The sequence below is a fragment of the Pogona vitticeps genome, chromosome 1 (assembly GCF_051106095.1).
Source record: "Pogona vitticeps strain Pit_001003342236 chromosome 1, PviZW2.1, whole genome shotgun sequence".
NCBI classification, from domain to species: domain Eukaryota; kingdom Metazoa; phylum Chordata; class Lepidosauria; order Squamata; family Agamidae; genus Pogona; species Pogona vitticeps.
This window is the reverse complement of record NC_135783.1, coordinates 245,309,714-245,328,497: the sequence shown is the minus strand read 5'-3', so window position 1 is coordinate 245,328,497 and position 18,784 is coordinate 245,309,714. Positions and strand designations below refer to the sequence as shown.

The window sequence follows — 18,784 nt, the reverse complement described above, 5'->3', positions numbered from 1 at the left end:
GGACACCAAAGATTCAAGGTAAATATAACAATCATGAGGATGCTTGGCTCCTGCAGAGCTGCCTGCAGACACAAAACAGGTAACCCATTGCAGTGAATTCTGAATGGGGGTTGTGGGCGTTGTAGCCATAGAAGAAAGGCTGCAAGGCTCTGATAGTATGCCTGTTTCTACATTTCTTGCTTTGACAGCAACGCTGGATTCAATGACTCTTGGGGACCTATAACTCTAATTCTATAGATCTATGATTCTGTGGCCCTCTAGAAATATTAGTTCCATTTTATCTCCAGCAGGTTTATGGAAACTGAGTTAGGAGTTTAGATGATGTCAGGAGGAAAGAGGCAATAATTGGACATCAGGAATATAAATTATTAGAAACATCTGTTTTTTTTTCTTTTTGAGATTGAATGCATGCTTTTGGTGACTCAGAATTCTGGAAAGAGGTTTCAAATAACAATGAGGAAATGATAATACCCCTGCAAAATCTAGGAATCTATAGGATAGCATAATAGCAGTTAAAGCATATCAATTACTAGAACTAATTTAGTACAGGGACACAAGTATCTAAAATGAGAAAGAGGCAGACAACAATACTTCACCCCAAGATAAGGATTTTTTAAATGTTAGTGTCTGTATGGTAAAGAACAGAGGCAAATCAAACTTAGAAAGAGACATAGAGAGCCAGGTTTGGGCTCTATGCACCCTTGTGATGGCTCTACATCCCTGGATAATAGCATAGCTCTGCTGATCAACCTCCTTGGGAGGATCAGAAGGTTCCAAACACACACTTTTTTTCAGGATGTTAGATCAGCTTCCATGTAGGAAAGAGAGTGAGAAAATCACTTTGCACTGGCTTATTGCAGGCACCTCCATCTGCATCCAACCCTTAGGATGATGGCTGTCTGCAGGAGATTTGTTGAGACAGCAGTAGGTTTTGGAGCATTTAAGCTGTACTGTTACCAGCCAATTTTGGGTTTTGGTTTTCTGGTAAGGAATCAAGCAAGAACACAACAGCTGAACCAAAGGTGTGATTTTATTTTGAATAGCAAAGTAACAGAAAAGGTCACTTGGGACTTCCCTTAATAGCAGAGAAGATCCAGATCATAAAGAGCACGTTCATTTTATAATGATATAGAAAAGAGCAATAAAATGTTACAATTCTATTGGTCAATTGTACCCCAACTTTGGATCCAGTCCCTCATTGGGTAATTGATGCCAACTACGTTAATCTATTGGTTATACGGAAATATGTATATTGTGCCCCCATGTTTCCTTGACCTGTGCCCAAGATGCGCTTGAAAGTCTGGGGATAAGGGTATCCATTTCTCCTTGTCTATTGGTATATTGATGTGTCTTCTTCCTTGGCCCTGATGTATGGCCTTCAATACTGTGAAATGTTACAACAATTATGGCTAGCTTCCTCCTACAAGCATTCCAAGGATGGGCCATCCACTACGTGAAAAGGTAAAAGGGCAGTAAGGGAGAGTTACAGTACATTGTTATTCTATGTGTGCCATAAATACTTCTAGGTGAGGTGTGAATATCTCTTCCTAGAGCTCCAAAGTGAGGCTTATGTTTTCTCTTGGCCTGTCAATTGTTAATTCTAAAATCTAGTTTCATTTCTACTTGGTATCAGTACCTCTGCATGTGCTGTCAATTTATATACAGTCGTGCCCCGCTTTACAATTGCCCCACATTACGACAAAACCGCATTACGATGACATTTTTGTGATTGCAAAAGCGATGGTATGAATAGGTCTTTTTTCATTTTACCATGATCGGTTCCTGCTTTGGGAACCGAGTCTTTGCAAAACGATTTTCCAACAGCTGATCGGCAGTTTCAAAATGGCCACCAGATAAATAAAATGGCTCCCCGCTGTTTTCTCGGATGGATTCCTCACAAAACAGCCACCGAAAATGGCCGTCCTATGGAGGCTCTTTGCTGGACGGTGAGTTTCCAGCCCACTGGAATGCATTGAAGGGGTTTCAATGCATTTCAATGGGTTTTTTATTTTCACATTACAACATTTTCGTTCTACAGCGATTTTGTTGGAACGAATTAACGTCGTAATGCGAGGCACCACTGCATTCGATTTTTAAAAAGCAGAAATATTTCAAAATTCTGTTACTCTTCCATTCTTGAAAAGAGAATAGCACTCGGTGAGCTTTAGTGTACTGCCCCGAATTTGAATTCTTGGAACCTCATGGATCAGAGTTTTACTGACAACAAAACCAGTACAAATTTTAAACTGGGTTGAAAATCAATATTTAAGTCATGTTTCCTATATTAAAGGTTACTTGTAGTAAGCTATAGATTACTGTACTTATAAGCTCTTCAATAGATTTGTCTTACACTTCATCTGCAGGTAGAAAGAAAAAGTGCAGTTGAAAAATATTTGCAAATCAACTGGAAGAGCCACTAGCTGAAAGTCACAGAATAATTAATTCCATCGTAACACCAAGCTTTCAACATTTTTGCTCATGACTTCTGAAGATACAAGAAGAGCCATGTTCATTCATCATGAGAATCAGAGGGAACTTTTTCCCACAGAGATGCCAGTAGAAAATAACAGTGTAATATCTGAATTTATCTTCCTTGCATTTGCTGCTTGGCCAGAAGTGAAGATTTCTGTTTTCATGTTGCTGCTGGTGCTAATCTATGCTGCCACGGTGGCAAGCAATCTTGGTTTGGTTGTACTGATCAGAACAGACCCTCAGCTTCATACTCCAATGTATTTTTTCCTCAGTAACTTGGCTTTCTTGGATTTCTGTTACTCTTCCAACATCATCCCCAAAATCTTGGGGAATTTCCTGTCAGAAAGGAAAACCATTTCCTTCCTGGGATGTATCACCCAAATGTTTTTCTTTGTTGCTCTGGCAGGTACAGAGTGCCTCCTTTTGGGGCTGATGGCATACGACCGTTATGTGGCCATCTGCAGTCCTTTGCTGTACACCTGCATTATGTCCCAGAGCCGATGTGTCAAGATGGCAGGTGCAGCATTCACAGCTGGCTTCTTGAACTCATTGATAAATACTATTTTGATAGGCAATTTGTCTTTTTGCCGGTCCAATGAAATCAACCATTTCTTCTGTGAGATTCCCTCACTCCTCAAGCTTTCGTGTTCAGACACATCTCTTGCAGAAACATCAACATTCATCTGTGCTGGAGTTGTTATTTTGGGGCCTCTCCTCATAATACTGTGGTCCTATGCATACATCCTTTCCTCAGTGCTCAAGATCCATGTAAGAGGCCAAAGGAAAGCCTTCTCCACTTGCTTCTCCCATTTGACCACCGTGATCATGTTTTATGGAACTGGCCTGTTTGTCTATGTGCAACCCAGATCAAACTATTCAGATGGCCAGCACAGAACTGTGTCTCTGTTTTACGCATTTGGCATCCCACTGCTTAACCCCTTAATTTACAGCCTGAGGAACAAGGAGGTGAAGGATGCATTAAAGAGAGCAGTGGCGAGAAAGAAGTCTTCCCATTTAGTGTAACTATTATGATTGCAGACAGAAAAGAGCATTGATTCATTTTTTTTAAAAAAATTATGTTAAACACTATAGGGAAAGCTCAGTGAGTTGGATATCTGGCTGAGGGGTTTGAGGTCAAGAGTTTGATTCTCCACTGTGCCTCCTGGGAGAAGAGTCAGCCTGTGTGGCCATGGGCAAACTGTGGAGTCCCAGGGTGTCCCCACAAGAAGGGAATGGTAAACCACCCCTAAGTATTCTGTACCTGGAAAACCATGACAAGGGTAACTGTAAGTCAGAACTGACTTGATGGCACATAATTATTATTTAAATACTGTAGCCTGATTATTTGAGGCCTTTAAATATCATCTTCAGCATTATACCAGACTTACTATTCATTCCCATGATTAAGTGTATTTCCACTTCAGGAGTCCAGATGTTTTGCTAAACTAAGACACAACTATGGTTGTGCATGGATCTCCCAATTCTGTTCAGAAGCCAATGTAGCACTTCAAGGTGTGTGCTGATTTGGGATGCTGTGAGTTGTGCTCCATCCAATTTGCTTTGGTACAAAGCAACTTTGACTGGGACCCTCCCATTGACTTGCCCTGAAAAACAACTTTGGTGTTTTTTTTAACTGATACAAGAAACATTTGGAGATCTCATACAATCTAATGAGGGGAATGAGCCTGCCAAATTTCAGACAGCTGATTTTCAAGATTTGCACACTAAGAGTTTGAAAAATTTCTTGAAAGTGTGTACGCTCAGTCCAAAATCAGATTTTACTCCATGACTGGAAGAGGGAAATTCTTAATCGATCTGAACATCTGGGTGTCTCAGCATGAGTTTCACTCAAATCCGGAGTTATGCAAATTAATTTGCTTTGCTGGTTGGTCTTCAGATTCCTTTGAGGTTTGATTTCCTAGACATAGAAAGACAGCCTGAATCATCTTTCTGCAAAATAAATCGGCTTCTAATTCTAGTTATGGGCTATTTCTAAGATCTCTTTCTGACTTCAGCTGAGTACTCACTTGTGGTGGAATGGCATCACATCACGTCACTCCTGTCTGTCCATCATGTAAGCTCGAAAGGCAGGAGCCTATGATAGGGCAGGAGGGGCAGAGTCAAGGAGACAGTTGAGGGGTTAGAATGACAGTTATGGGATTAGAGAGAAGAAGGAGATAGATAGGGATTAGCAGAGGAGAGTTAGGAGATTGAATTGAGAAGGTTAATACATAGATTGGACAGTTCAAGTGATAGAGAGAATAGGGAAAGGGTTATAAGGAATACTGTATAGTAAAATTATATTGTTGTTGTGAATAAAAATACATTCAAACCAATGCATAGCTGAATCATATTTAATGAATGATCCCGAACCTCTGTATTTTCCATTTGTGATTTACATAACAATAGAAGAACATCTATAATTTACTCCTGTGATTCTCAAACTTGAAAGTTCAATAAACCTGTTATATTTGGCAGCACACGCGTCTGAAATACGTACAGGTATTTGGTATTATGTGAATAATACCTGGTGGCAGTGTGTAAAGAGGAAACACATCCAGAAGATGAACCTATGTTTAAGGGAGAAATAAAGGGACACTGGGTGGATGCGACAAAGTGTCCCTGACCCAGCTGAAGTCAGAAAGATGACTTCAGCTGACTACTCGCTGTTGTTCATTCTTATGGCTTTTGGCCACTCACTGTCCCTCTACCGTTGGCAGCACCTTTCTAGAGCCTTTAGAAAATCACAAGTATATATTTGAAGAATTGCTTCAAAGAAGAGTCAAGGGAGATAAGGAGGAGCTACAGTACCGCCCTGAAAGGCAGCGCAGTGAGTGGATCATTGGGCAGCCAGGTAGGCAGCACAGTTTGGTAGAGACTGGCAGGGAGAGAAACGCCATATTCCCAGACAGACATCATCCCGTTGCACCATACTGGAACCCTGAAGAACATCTCTAAGCTCCAGCCTTCAGGTTTACCATACTGTGATTGTTATGTCTCATCAAGTCACTTCCAACTATAGCAAACCGGTGAATTAATGACCTCTGAAACAAATACAAGATTTACAAATTAACGTTAGCAGCTTAACATACTGCTGCACTGAATCATTCAACAAAGGCCAAATGTTTTGACTTCACTGACGTATTTCACTAAAAGGCAGCTTGGTGGGTGCTAGGGAGGCAGCAGGAAGACACAACAATTGGCAGAGGCAGACAGACAAAGGGGTGAGGCATCAAAAGGTCTCGAGGTCTCCATAGATCCCCAAAGTACATCCTCAAGGTTCAGAGCTGAAATATAGCACTGAGAAGCACAGCAAGGACAAGCGATTCAGTGCCCGGTTCTCACCAAAGCACCAGGTGACCTGGATACCACCTCCTCCACCACCACCTGCCTATGCCTCTTGCAAGAGGGAGACTGAAGGCAGTGGCCAGTGGATTCAGCAGTCTTGGTTTTCATCCTTTGGGCCTAGGCCTTGCAGCCTCACTGCTGGGAAATTTCTGACATGAGCAAGAAAGGTTGATGCTGCTGCCTCCTAAAGAGATTAAGCAGGCACTGCCTTTTCTTTAGTGTGATGGTGATCCAGGCACCCTTGCCCTGGTTCAGGAGGTCTGTCAGTCAGGATGGTGCTGCTGCTTCCTGCTTCTTCTCTTCAGGCTCAAATATAGCTCTTCTAGTGGGGGAGGGCAGGGTTCCTTTACCTGGGAACAAAGGCAAACACACCTACTTCTCTCTGGCCCTAGGGCTACTGTCTATACAGTGGTGCCTCGCATAGCGACGATAATCCATGCAGCAAAAATCACTGCAAAGCGATTTTGTAGCTATGCGATATTAAAAAGCTCATAGGAATGCATTGAAACCCCTTCAATGCATTCCTATGGGCTTCAGACTCACCTTTAAGCGAAAATCCTCCATATGGTGGCCATTTTCGCTGCCCGGTAAGTGAGGAATCCATCCCAGAAAACAGCGGGTGGCCATTTTTCCCCGGCGGCCATTTTGGAACCGCTGATCAGCTGTTAAAAAATCATCGCTTTGCAATGATCGTTAAGCGAAACAGGATATCGATCGTCGCAAAGCGATTTTTCCCCATAGGGAACATCGCAATGTGATCACAAAAGTGATTGCAAAATCTTTGTCGCTATGCGATTTCGTCGTTAAACGGGGCGCCCTTTAAGCGAGGCACCACTGTATTTGTATGACTGCCATAGAGAGGCGAATATCCCTCAGAGATCTTGTTCTAAGGGTTCTCAAACTGAATCAATGTGTTCAGGGTGCTCTTGTAGTTATCCTGGCAGTTACCAGTCCTTTCATCTTATGTGGCAATTCGGAACTCCAATTTCACTGTGATAGAAACAAAGAAGCCCAGTTTTTCTCCCAAATCACATTTAATTGTTTTTAATCATTATATTTATCATAGGGTGAGGAGATTAGGGGGAAGAACAGCAGCTGGACTCCTGTTCACACAGTTCTTTGTGTGTAAGGCTGATGACGGCTGACATGTAGGTCTTGGAACCATTTCTCCCTGCCCCTCCTTCTTGATTTTTGATACGATCCCCCCTCTCCTGTTTTCTTTGGATTACTTTTGCTGTTGCTTGCCTGGTCATCCTCCATGCCTGCTGGAAAGAAGGCATCAAGTAGCAGGGAAAGAAAAATCTCCCTGTATTTTAGTAGTTTTGGTTTGGTGGTGGGGGCTTTGTGGGCTTTTTTGCCTTTTTTTGGTTGCTTGGTTTTTGTGGTTTTGGAGAGAGGGGTGAAAATTCTTTTGTGGTTTGAGCACTCTATTATGCTAGCCATCACAATGAAACTAAATATTTATTTTCTTCTGTTGCTGTTCTTTTAATAGCTGTCAAATTTCTGTAGCAGTTAAACTCTATTTCATGTCAATGGTATCCTTGGGCTAAGCATGCTTTATTGTAACAAATACTTGCAAATGTTTTTATATTGTTCTCCATTTTATATGACGAAATGCCAGTTTTGACGGCTTAAACTTCCCACATGGTAACTGCTCTGTATATATTTTCTATATTATATTACTAGTATATATTGTTTGATATATAGTGGTGCCTCGCAAGACAAATGCCTCGTAGGACAAAAAATCTCGCAAGACAAATGGTTTTGGCAAGGGGGTTGATGACTTGCAAGACAAATGTTCCTATGGCCATGCTTCGCAAGACAAATGTTTTCCGTTTATTTTTTTCCTGCCTCATGTTTGCTGATTTTTAAATGTTTTTCTATGATGTTTAAAAAGTTAAAGTTTTTTGACTGAATTTTTTGAAATCATCTGCACAATATGTATGGCTTTAAAGAGCTCTTAAACCCTTTGTAAACCAAATTTGACTTTGTTCTGACTTTTTTTGCCCATAGGAATACATTAATTAGATTTCAATGCATTCCTATGGGAAAACGCATTTCGCAAGATGAATTTTTTGCAAGACATTAACCGCAGAATGAATTAAATTCACCTTGCGAGGCACTACTGTATATTTGATGTTGCTCTATGCTTAGGAAGGCCTGGGGTGCTAAATAATAAAAAATACTTCCCTTTAAAATTCAGCTAGTGGCCAAAATCCAGTTGCTTGGTGTATTAAATCGCACTAGAGCAGGCCCATTGAGTCAATGGGGTTTTGGTGAGCCATCACTTCAATAATTTCTGTTGATTCAAATGGGCCTATTCTAATTATGATGTACAGTGCTAAAGTCACAGTTAGAGTGGATCCAACTGAATCAATGGAACTTATAGAGGAGCTGACTCTCTAAATTTCCATTAATTCAATACAGATACTCAACTGAGATTTACTATGCTGAGGATCTTGGGCAGTGTCTTCTTCAGGACTAGGCCCCAAGGAGACACCCATAGGTTGAGTGAGGTGAGGCTGCAAATCTTTGTCCAGTCTAGTGTCTGAAGCCTGGTTACAGATGAAGACAATGAAGGAGAGAGTCCTTTGGAAGATTTTATCTATCTATCTATCTATCTATCTATCTATCTATCTATCTATCTATCTATCTATCTATCTATCTATCTATCTATCTATCTATCTATCTATCTATCTATCTGTCTGTCTGTCTGTCTGTCTGTCTGTCTGTCTGTCTGTCTGTCTGTCTGTCTGTCTATCTATCTATCTATCTATCTATCTATCTATTTCCCATCTATCTGGTCATTACGACCACTCTAGGCAGCCAAACTGTGGGAGATTCAGGTGGAAAAGCCCTACACTTTCCTTCAGCAAAACAGAGCTTCAGAATGGTGGAAAGGATGTAGAAAAAAGACTTGAAGATCATGAGACAAGAAGACATTCCAAGGGCAGAGATAGAAACAAAGATTGGAATCTTATTTGCTCTCGCAAAAACTCAGGAGAGTTTCAGCGGGGCTGTGATATTGCAGAAGAAATTACAGAGGATATTGGAGTCATTATTTGAGTGATTGACTTTTAAAAGACAGACTGAAATGAAATGGGTCCCAAGGCAGCACCTCTCTTACTTACCATAATAATTTTATAAAACAGCAGACCCCAGATGTTCATTAGTGGCCATATGCTGTCATAGCTGGTAGGAGGCACTCTGTACCTGCCAGCCCAGCAGAGAAACAAAACTATATTAGACCAACATGCTTAGGGGACAAATAGTTTCATTTCCACCTAGAAAATTTATCATCATGTTGATGTGACTATTGAGAAATTGCAGACATCAACCAAAGCCCAACGAAAAGAAAAAAAAAGATATGAGGTTTGTTTCTCCTACATTGACTGGAGGAAAGAATGGATGAATTGGTGTCTGCAGGGGAGGAGAGGCAAGATGCTTCCCCCCACTCTCCACAATCCTTAGTTTATTAGTTGTTTTTATGTTCCAGAACATAATTGTGTATTGTAGTGACTCCCAGAATGCACACAAATTGTGCAAGCATACCATTCTGCAGCTTTTCCACATAATGTGTCCCCCCCCCAAAAAAAAGTCCTCTTAGATGACCATGGATGGAAGGGAAAAATATTCATTAGATTCACAGTCTTGAGTAGAAGTAGCCATTTTGCACCTCCCAAGAACACATCTTGCCATGTAAAACCATGTATTTGTGAGGCTTGCAATACATTTTGGAGAGGGGAAACTGGGACATTTTGCATGTAAAATTGCTTTCCGAGTATACAAATTCTTGTGTAAACTTGGAATAGCGAATTGAGAGAGGCTGCTATTAGTCATTAAGTTCTGTAATGATGCTGATGGTAGAGGGGAAGTCACCATAGTCTCAAGTCTTTGCATGCAAGGACACACAAGTTTTCTTTTTAAATCAAAAGAGCTGCCCCCTCAGAGAAAGAGTCAAGAAACTCTGCTCCATTGCACTGGAGGTGCAAAACTGCAGTGTTTTCTGGAATGGTCAGGGCATTGTTAAACTATCTCTCTGGTTCCTTGACATGTTCTGGAATCTCAGAAGAGATTGCAATTGTTTTCGGTTTACTCATCACTAGTTCTAATTTACTCATTTTGGGAGGAGGGAGGATTCTTCTGAAGAGCAAAGAACCTTGACAGACTGTTTCAGCTGTGATGTCCTCTGAACAGATGTGGGAAAAGCAGAGAAAAAAGCCTCCTCCCTCAAAAGCATTTCAAATCAAAGAAGAACTTATAAATCTGGCTCATCGTTTATTTGAGTTTGGAAGTATAAATGTCCAAGGGAAAATTTCTCTGCCTGGCACAACGAATTTGCAGAGTGAGAATAAGGGCCAGAAATCGTTAATCAACACTCCCTTTTCACATTGCTTTTCACCCCCAAGTTGCCTTGCCTGGAGACCAGGAGCATAACCGGGTGAGAGCGCAGAAAGTTGAAACCTTAAGGTTTTCTTAGCAACAGGGACTAGGATGTCACATCCCGTTCCACCTCAAACTTTCCTGTTTCCTCTGAGCTTAGCTGGAAGGGAAATGGATTTTCCAAGAAAACATGGGGATGGTAAGCCACCCCTCTTGTAATATGAAATAATAATAAGTATTTGTGGGTGGTTTTTGAATAGGCAATTCAGAGCTAATAATTTTGCAAAAGTCCAGCTTCGCATTTGTTGATATGAACTCATATAGCTGCCTGCATTTGTGGACTCTTTCAAGGGCAGGGTCTGGCTATAAGAACTGTCAAGATGAGCACCTGTACTTCCTAATTTACCACTACATTATTATTAGAGAGTAGAACTGTCAGAAGATGGAGCTGGAAATCTGCTGTGAATATTGTATGGATCTAGGCCTTGGTAAGGGACCCTTCTGCCAGTGTCATAAAAAGGAGAATTTATATATATATTGACACCAACGACTGCAACTTCAGAAAGATTGTAAGAAGATGTAGATGAACCTCCAACCTGCAATTAGCCAGCTAAATTTTATAAGGAACGATGGGCTGCAAGCCATAAGCCAGCTGGGGTTCATTATTTCACAATGAATGATTCATATGTTGTACCACTGCAGTGTCCTAATACTTCTTTTCATTCCCTGCATGTACCACACCCCTTCCCTCCTTTGAGACCCATCTGCCTTGAGCTTCTCTAGGGATCTGGCTCTCACGATGAATGCAAAACCTTCAAAAGGGATCACTTCCCATAATGAGACAGTGAATACATCCTCATATGCTTCTCTGGTAAGTCACTACAAAAAAAGATCCATTATAATGGACATGTATCTGAATATGATCCTTTGTGGGTAGAATTTGGTGAAAATTGCTGTACTTTTCAACCCCTTGCTGGTTTTGAAAGCAACAAAGCATAAGGTTCCATGAGAAGGAGTTCCTTGGATATACATTGCTTTGAGCTTTGGGAAAGGGAAAAAACAGGAATGTAATCATTTCTATGCAGTGAAACTGGGGGTTGAATTTCAGCCAGGGCTCAAGCCTGTAAGATATTTTAATGACAGAATGGGCACATCTGGAAAATAAACAATACTGGGTTCTGACTATGTACAATGTACTCTCTTTTTTTACCATTGAGGGGAAGAATGTATCCAGGACTAACAGGTCTGAATTCTAGGTCAACACGTACTGTTTCTAGTAAAACTGGAGTCTTGTCTTCAAATTAATCATTAGGGCCCCTTCTAGTTATGGGCTTAAATTTGCTTCTCCCCCTTTAAATTGACTTGTTAAGCAAATACAGTGTTAGACATACAGAGTCATGTGTGCATTAAGTCCCTTCCCTTCCATATTATGTACAAAGGACAGTCACAAGTGACACAACGTAGTTCACCTGCCACATACATGCCTTTAGAAATAAATAGAAGGTCAGATTGTGCATCATTTCTTTAGCTTACAAAGTTTTCCCTCTAGGCACACAAGTCTTTCAGAACAAGTGCCTGAAAAATCAGACATACAAACAAAGGCAGGTTTGTCTCCTGGTGATTAATTACAAAACAGAAGCAAGCTACTTTGTGGATTGAGGCAAGCTTGTCTTAGAATAAACAGACAGCCCTCCAGCTCTAAAGGCTCTATTATGGATCTAATAACAGGATAGCTGTTTCATCTCCTTTACTCCTCAAAGAAGTTTTCAGCTGCTGACAGAAAAAGAGTCTTGGCATGCTGGAAGCAAGGTGATGGTGGGTCCCAAACATACTTATTTTGCCTCTCTGTCATTTTTTATTAGAAGGGTTTTGCAAGTTTTGGGAACACACCAACCCTTCTGCAAAATCAGTTTACCAGAGAGAATACCGGGGTGAGACGGCTGCTTCCTTCTTACCTTTCTGATGCACTCTGGTGAAGAAAACAGCTGCTTTGCCTCTGCTCTCAGAGTTTAAACATTGCTAAAATCAATCATTTGGGCTTTGTCAATTTGCTATCCTTCCTGTATGAAGGGCTGTATTTTGCAGAGGGGCCCTGGGCATCAGTAGAGCTGTTGGGTCTTGCAAGAATATCTCAGATAATAGGAAATCTCAAGTGCTGTCAGTCCAGCCTCCTTCCACTCCTGTTACAATTAGCATGGTGAGCTGGGACTGTGGCAGACTACCTACACAACCTTCTCCCTCCCACTGTTCCCATGCCAGCTTCATACCTTCCCCCCTCCCCCCCCCCAAAAAAAGACAAGATATAAATTGCCCATAGAAAATGCATACCTATATATCCTAGCTGGATTGACTGCCTTATTTTTGCAAAAATGTTTACCAATTGCCAGTAATGCTCCTGCAGCTTTAGGCACAACAGGAAAAAACAGCAGAAGAACTGAGTCCCAGCATTGCACTTCTATTGCTTTCAGCCATTCCACAGGTTCATAGTTGTAGTGTTTGTATTTATAGGATAATTTCTTATGATTTCAATATGAAGTGTTGAGTTACCAATGATCTGCTGATAACACTGGAGTATGGAGTACCGGGAGCCTAGCAAGCTGTCTTCAAGGGACACCAAGTAAGACCATTGGCCCGTTTAGCTCAGGATTGTTCTTACAATCACAGGGATCTGTTCTCTTGGGTTGCAGACAGCGGCCTTATGCAGATGCATCCAAAAAAATCAGGAATGATATAATTTGAAGACAAGGGATGTGCTCCAACCTGGTGATCCAGTGAGGAGAAAAAAGCAACAGCAGAGATTTTTAGGCAATATCCTGCCTCAACCGCTTTTGCTAAGAAGAGAAGGATATGCATAAACCCTTTCCAGTACACATGAGAAATCAGAGATGAATGGGAAATGTACTTCAAATGCCCTAATATCAGCTGCTTTTGATGAGCAGGATTCCGTCCAAAGTCATCATCAGCAAAGACCGTCCCTAAAACTACTTTGTTTTAGTGATTCATAAGCCATAAACCTAACAGATGTGGTTGTGCAGTTTTTGAAGTGGTAGCTGTATTAAGCCTGCTCCATTCAGTGTGAAATATAAGCAAAAGAGCAGTGACACCTTAAAGACTGCCAAGTTTATCTCAGTGTGAGCTTTTGAGAGTTACAATTGGCTCAAATATGTTGAGACAATGGATTATAATCCATGAAAGAGGATGCTAAAATAAATCAGTTTGTCAGATGCCACAGTATTTTAGTTTGTGTTACAAAGTGTGAATGTGTAACATTTGTTGGCTGCAGTTGTCATGTAGCCAGGCAGGGTACCAACCAGTAGTAACAGATGAAAGACTTCAGCCCAGTGGTTATTTCCACCAAGTTGCCTTGTTGTTACACACATTCCACATTTCCTCTAACAAGCTCAAAGCGGCATAAATGACTGTCCTCCTGCCTACTTCAATCCCACAGCAACCCTCTGTGTGGGTCAGGCTGACTGGGAGAGTGACCAGTTCAAGCCCATCTATGAGTTTCATGGCTTTGTAGGGACTATTTGTGGGTCTCCAGAGTCCCAGTCAAACAACCACCACACTACTGGGTCTTCAAGTGTGAACTATTATCTCCAGAAGGAGATAATAGCACTTTGTGAACCAAGGAAAAGGAAAAGGTGCTTTCTATGATCATATGTTGCCTACACTCTGCCTAAGCCTTAATCTTAGCCTTCCACCTTTTCCAAAAGCAATAGCTCAGTGGTTAAAATATTTGGCTGCAGAGAGCCAGAGATTGGGAGTTTGATTCCCCACTGTGCTTCCTTAACAGGGGCTGGTCTTGATGATCTATCGGATCCCTTTCAGCTCTGCAGTTGTAAGATGATTAATAATACTATTGACATTCCTGTTATTGCTATGGCAGTCAGAACAAAACAACCTGGACTCATTGAGACACTCAGATGTTCTCTACCCGGTCAGCTTCTGCAATCTCAGAATATGAATTCATTGATTTTAACAGTGTTATCAGATTATAGTGCATTGCGATCATTTTCTAACTACTAACTTTGGAATAGTACCTTATGTTGGTCTTCCTTCATGAGAACCACAATTAGTGCCACCTTGGTGGATTTTTTTGGGGGGGGGAGCATTAAAACATATGTAAGATTGAGAAAGAGTTCAGATATTACACCTTTGCTGCCACTGGCTGTTTAATATACAATAATCAGACTCATGATTCAGGGTCCTATTTTTCCAACCTCTTTAATGGGGTATACATAGGGCATGGTCTCTTTCTTTTCATTTCAGGGGCAAGATCTTTTGCTTTGCTTTGCTTCACTTTTTCAGCCATTGTCCCCAGAGCTGATTCTTCTTCATTCATCTACTCTTGGTACGGAGACAATCAGAATAAATTTGGAAGAAATGACCAAATGGAATTATACTTCAGTGACAGAGTTTGTTCTTCTTGGCTTCACAGATCGTCAGGAGATCAAGGCACTACTCTTTGTCCTCTTCCTGGCTATCTATGTGTTCACTCTGCTGGGAAACATAATTGTCAGCCTGTTAATCTGGACAAGCTCCTCTCTGCACAGCCCTATGTACTTTTTCCTCAATAACCTGGCTCTCCTGGACCTCAGTTATGCCTCTGCCATTACGCCTATGATATTGGACATTTTGTTAGCACAGAAGATGACGATTTCATTCAGGGGATGCATGGCACAAATGTATCTGTTTGCTTTGTCTGCAGATGCAGAATGTCTCCTCTTGGCTGCCATGGCATATGACCGCTACATGGCCATTTGTAATCCACTGCTCTACCCAATTCTCATGTCTCGCAAGGTGTGCATCTGTCTTGTAGCTGGCGCCTATCTCATAGGCAGTCTGACCTCATTGGTGCACACTTATTTTACATTCCACCTTTCCTTCTGCAATTCCAACATCATCAATCATTTCTTCTGTGACATCCCGCCACTGTTAGCCCTCTCCTGCTCTGACACTCACATCAACGAGACCCTCCTCTTTGCCCTCTGTGGTTTCATCCAAACTATCACTTTTGTGTTCATCCTGATCTCTTACGCCTGTATCCTGGGCACTGTCCTGAGGATCCCCTCTACAGAAGGCCGCCACAAAGCCTTTTCAACCTGTAGCTCCCATTTGACAGCTGTTGCTCTTTTCTATGGAGCCCTTCTTTTCATGTATCTGCGTCCTAGTTCTAGCTATGCCTTTGACACAGACAAAGTCATTTCTGTTTTCTACACTGTGGTATTTCCCATGTTGAATCCTCTAATCTACACCCTGAGGAACAAAGAAGTGAAGGATGCCTTGAAGAGAGCGTTGGAAAGAACTGTGTGCTGTCTTCAGTGAGGAAACAGAAAAAGGAAGCCGCCTCCCAGCCTAATAGCTATTTGTGGCAGGGGTGGATGGTAGGTAGGAATAATCTATGGATGGACCTTAGGTTGATATGCAGTAGAACGGAAAGCATTTCTTACTTCTGATGGTTGAACAATGGCAACAACCAAAGGACCGTCCTCTACTCTTAAATTATACTTCTGAAATGAAAGGTGTTTGACGTAACCAGGAGTAGGGTTTTATGTAGAAGGGCCAACAACTCCACTCAGTTTTGTTAATCAAAACAAATTCCTAAGTCAAAATACTTTAATTCCATATAGGATGGCTTTTTGCACCAAGCTCCACTCATTAAGATCTCAGTTTAAAAAACTGGTAGATCCTAAAGCTTCTTCTAAATTTAATGTGTTCTCCACCCCAATCTGTAACATGTATAGCTACCAATTTAAAATTGTTTGGGTCACAAAAAGACAGACTGTTCAGCAGGTGTATCTGACTTCTGTTGATCTTGAATCTATTGCACATTACATGAATGGGCTGCATTAAGTAGAATGAATAGCTATTCACTGGGTGCATGTGTGAACCCCACCAGCCCTGGGTTGCTTGGATGGGTTATTTTCCATCCTGTGTTCGATGAACTCCAGATGTAAGAATTGCAACAAAATAGAGTTTATTATACTAGGTGAGGGATTAACATGCAATAATTTACAGTATTTTTCTGTGTATAAAACACCATGTATAAGACGCCTTCCACTTTTCTAATCCAAAATTAAGAAATCTAAGTGGGGTTTAACAAATGTAGGGTAAAAGGGATCAAAGTGCTGCAGGATGGCTTTGATCCCTGCTTTCTCCCTTTGTGCTAAGCCCCATGTGGCTTAGCAAAAGGAGGGGGAAAGGGATCAAAGCAATCCCATGACTGCACAATCATTTTGATCCCTTTCCCCCTTATACAGCCACAGGATTGCTTTGATCCTCCCTCCCTCCTTTTGCTAAGCCCCATGGGACTTAGCAAGCAGAGGGGAAAGCAGGGATCAAAGCAGTCCTGCAGCACTTTGATCCCTGCTTCCCTTTTCCTAAGGCTTAGCAAGTGGAGGGGAAAGCAAGGATCAAAGCCCTGCAGGATCACTTTGATACCTGCTTCCCCCTCCACTTGTTTTTTTCTCCTCAGCTTATTTCCATGTATAAGACGACCCTCAATTTTTAGTCTAAAGATTTTAGACAAAATTTAGTCTTATACACGGAAAAATATGGTAATTTCCTTTTGCCCAGTTCCTTTCACTGGGGTTACATCACTATATACAGTCTGTAATCCCTCGGTTCTCTTCACTGACATGCAGAATGTCTCTTCCAAACTCCGTTCTATTCACTGAAGTTGGGGTGGCTATGTTTGCCTGCAGTCATGACAGTGGGTCTTTGATTTCATTTTTTTCCCATGTTGGTCTTCGATTTCATTTTTTCTCTTCCTGGCACTGGTGTTCATGTTGCCTCTTTTTCCACCAGCATCAGAGCTGAGCGGCAGTAGGTTTCCCAGGAGTCAGACTAGTCTCCTGCTCCTTCTGAGCCTTCCTCTTCTGTTGCCCTGCTATCAGTAGGGGGGTTGTAGGGGAGCAGAGGGTTCTTGTATTTCTTGCCCTCTATCTTAGGGATCCTCAACTGGACAAGGGCCCTGCAGCAGGGCTCCTCTTTATAAATGTAGTCCCACTCCTTGGATGGCTCAGGGTCTTTTCTGGGTGAGTCCTCTGCCCAATAATCTCCTGAGAAACTGTCTTGGAGCATCTCCTCTGATTTCTTCCTCCAAGGCTTTTCCTCCTGCCATGTTGAGGTTAGAAGAGGGGTCATTGGCTCCCCTTCATTTGGCAAGCCTGCTCCTTCCAGATTTTCTCTGGCAGTGGGTTGTTCCCACCCCACCCATGGCAAGGCTTCTTTTATATCCCACATCCACCAGGGCTTTTTCCCCACTAGAGGTTGCCTGCCTACTACTGGGGTTTCCAGGGCCAGAAACATGGGCAGGTACTCAGTTTGGCCCCTGGCATCCTTTACTTGGGATTCCTCTATAGACCTCAGGCTCTATAGTTACTAAAGCCCTCTGCTGTGTCAGTTGGTAGATCAGTCCACTCTTTGGGCCCTGGGAGGGAGGGTGACAGTTCACTGATAAGGCCGTCCATGCCATTGTCCTCTCCACAGTATGCATGAAAAACAGAATAGCAACTTGTTGAATGAATTCTTAGAATCCTGTTGTGCAGTTACGCAAACAATATAACTTTCAGAAACACATTTCTCTAAGTTGGGGGATCTCCACAGAATTCAGCCCTTGCAGACTGAGTTACGCAACTCAGTGTGCAACAGGTAATGTTATGGAGAGTTTTCAATTTACAGCATTTCAGATCTAAAATCTACACTGTTTGTGTAACAGTGCAACAGGATTTCAGCTATTCAATGGCAATTTCCCTATGGTGTATTTTGCCCCTAGATAAGTTGATATTTTAAAATGTTTTCTCAATTACAGTATGTCTAAATGATATCACTTGGAATGCAGACAGCCTGAAGGCAGGTTGTCTTTTGACTGCCAGCCAGTGTCTAGGAGTGTGTGTGTGTGTGTGTGTGTGTGTGTGTGTGTGTGTGTGTGTGTGTGTGTGTGTGTGTGTGTGTGTGTGTGTGTGTGTGTGTGTGTGTGTGTGTGTGTGTGTGTGTGTGTGTGTGTGTGTGTGTGTGTGTGTGTGTAACTGCATCTATCCCTATCCCTTGAAGTATGCCAAGGTTACACATTGCATCAAACATAAACCTTCTTTCATGTAGAAAAGTCATCATACATATATCACTACATTCTGAAACTTCATAAAGGGACCAAGAAGGCCTGATATATTCTCCCACTTAAGAACATTAAATGCTAAGGTATCATATCAGTCCACCATATAAACTTATGAAACAAAGAGATCACAGATAGTCCACTAGACATTTCTGATGGTTTAGGTGCTATGGATCTAGAAAATAGGGACTTTTGATCTTGTATAAAACTATGAGTTTGCTGTGTTAAGTTTGTGTCTCTGCCTTCTAAACTTGTTTGCTTCTTGCTTTCTTTTTCCAAGTTTCTTTATAATAAAGAAAAGAATTTAATCCTAGTCTCAGAGTGCTCTTTCACTATTTTATATTACTGTCAACACCCATGCCTTGGTAAGTGCATTGTGAAAACTTGGCAAGGAGACACTTAGGAAAAGACATCTGAGTATGCTTAGTTAATTGCTCAGTTTACAGCTGACTAAATACAGCTCTA

At 41.7% G+C, this 18,784-nt stretch overlaps 2 protein-coding genes across 2 annotated transcripts; both read left to right on the top strand.

The window, feature by feature from the left end:
- The first annotated feature begins 387 nt into the window (after positions 1-387).
- On the top strand, positions 388-3,571 carry LOC110078297 (olfactory receptor 5F1-like). Its single transcript, XM_020792300.3, has one exon. The coding sequence runs from the start codon at positions 2,479-2,481 to the stop codon at positions 3,493-3,495; it is 1,017 nt and encodes a 338-aa protein (XP_020647959.3). The 5' UTR covers positions 388-2,478; the 3' UTR covers positions 3,496-3,571.
- A 9,030-nt stretch (positions 3,572-12,601) lies between these two features.
- LOC110078341 (olfactory receptor 5AS1-like) lies at positions 12,602-15,612 on the top strand. The gene has a single exon (XM_078383504.1). It carries the CDS (start codon positions 14,452-14,454, stop codon positions 15,529-15,531), a length of 1,080 nt encoding a protein of 359 aa, XP_078239630.1. The 5' UTR covers positions 12,602-14,451; the 3' UTR covers positions 15,532-15,612.
- Positions 15,613-18,784: the final 3,172 nt, after the last annotated feature.

Bases quoted from the DNA above. Each gene is read 5' to 3' on its own strand.
- LOC110078297 (XM_020792300.3), top strand. From the start codon at position 2,479: ATGACTTCTGAAGATACAAGAAGAGCCATGTTCATTCATCATGAGAAT.
- LOC110078341 (XM_078383504.1), top strand. From the start codon at position 14,452: ATGGTCTCTTTCTTTTCATTTCAGGGGCAAGATCTTTTGCTTTGCTTT.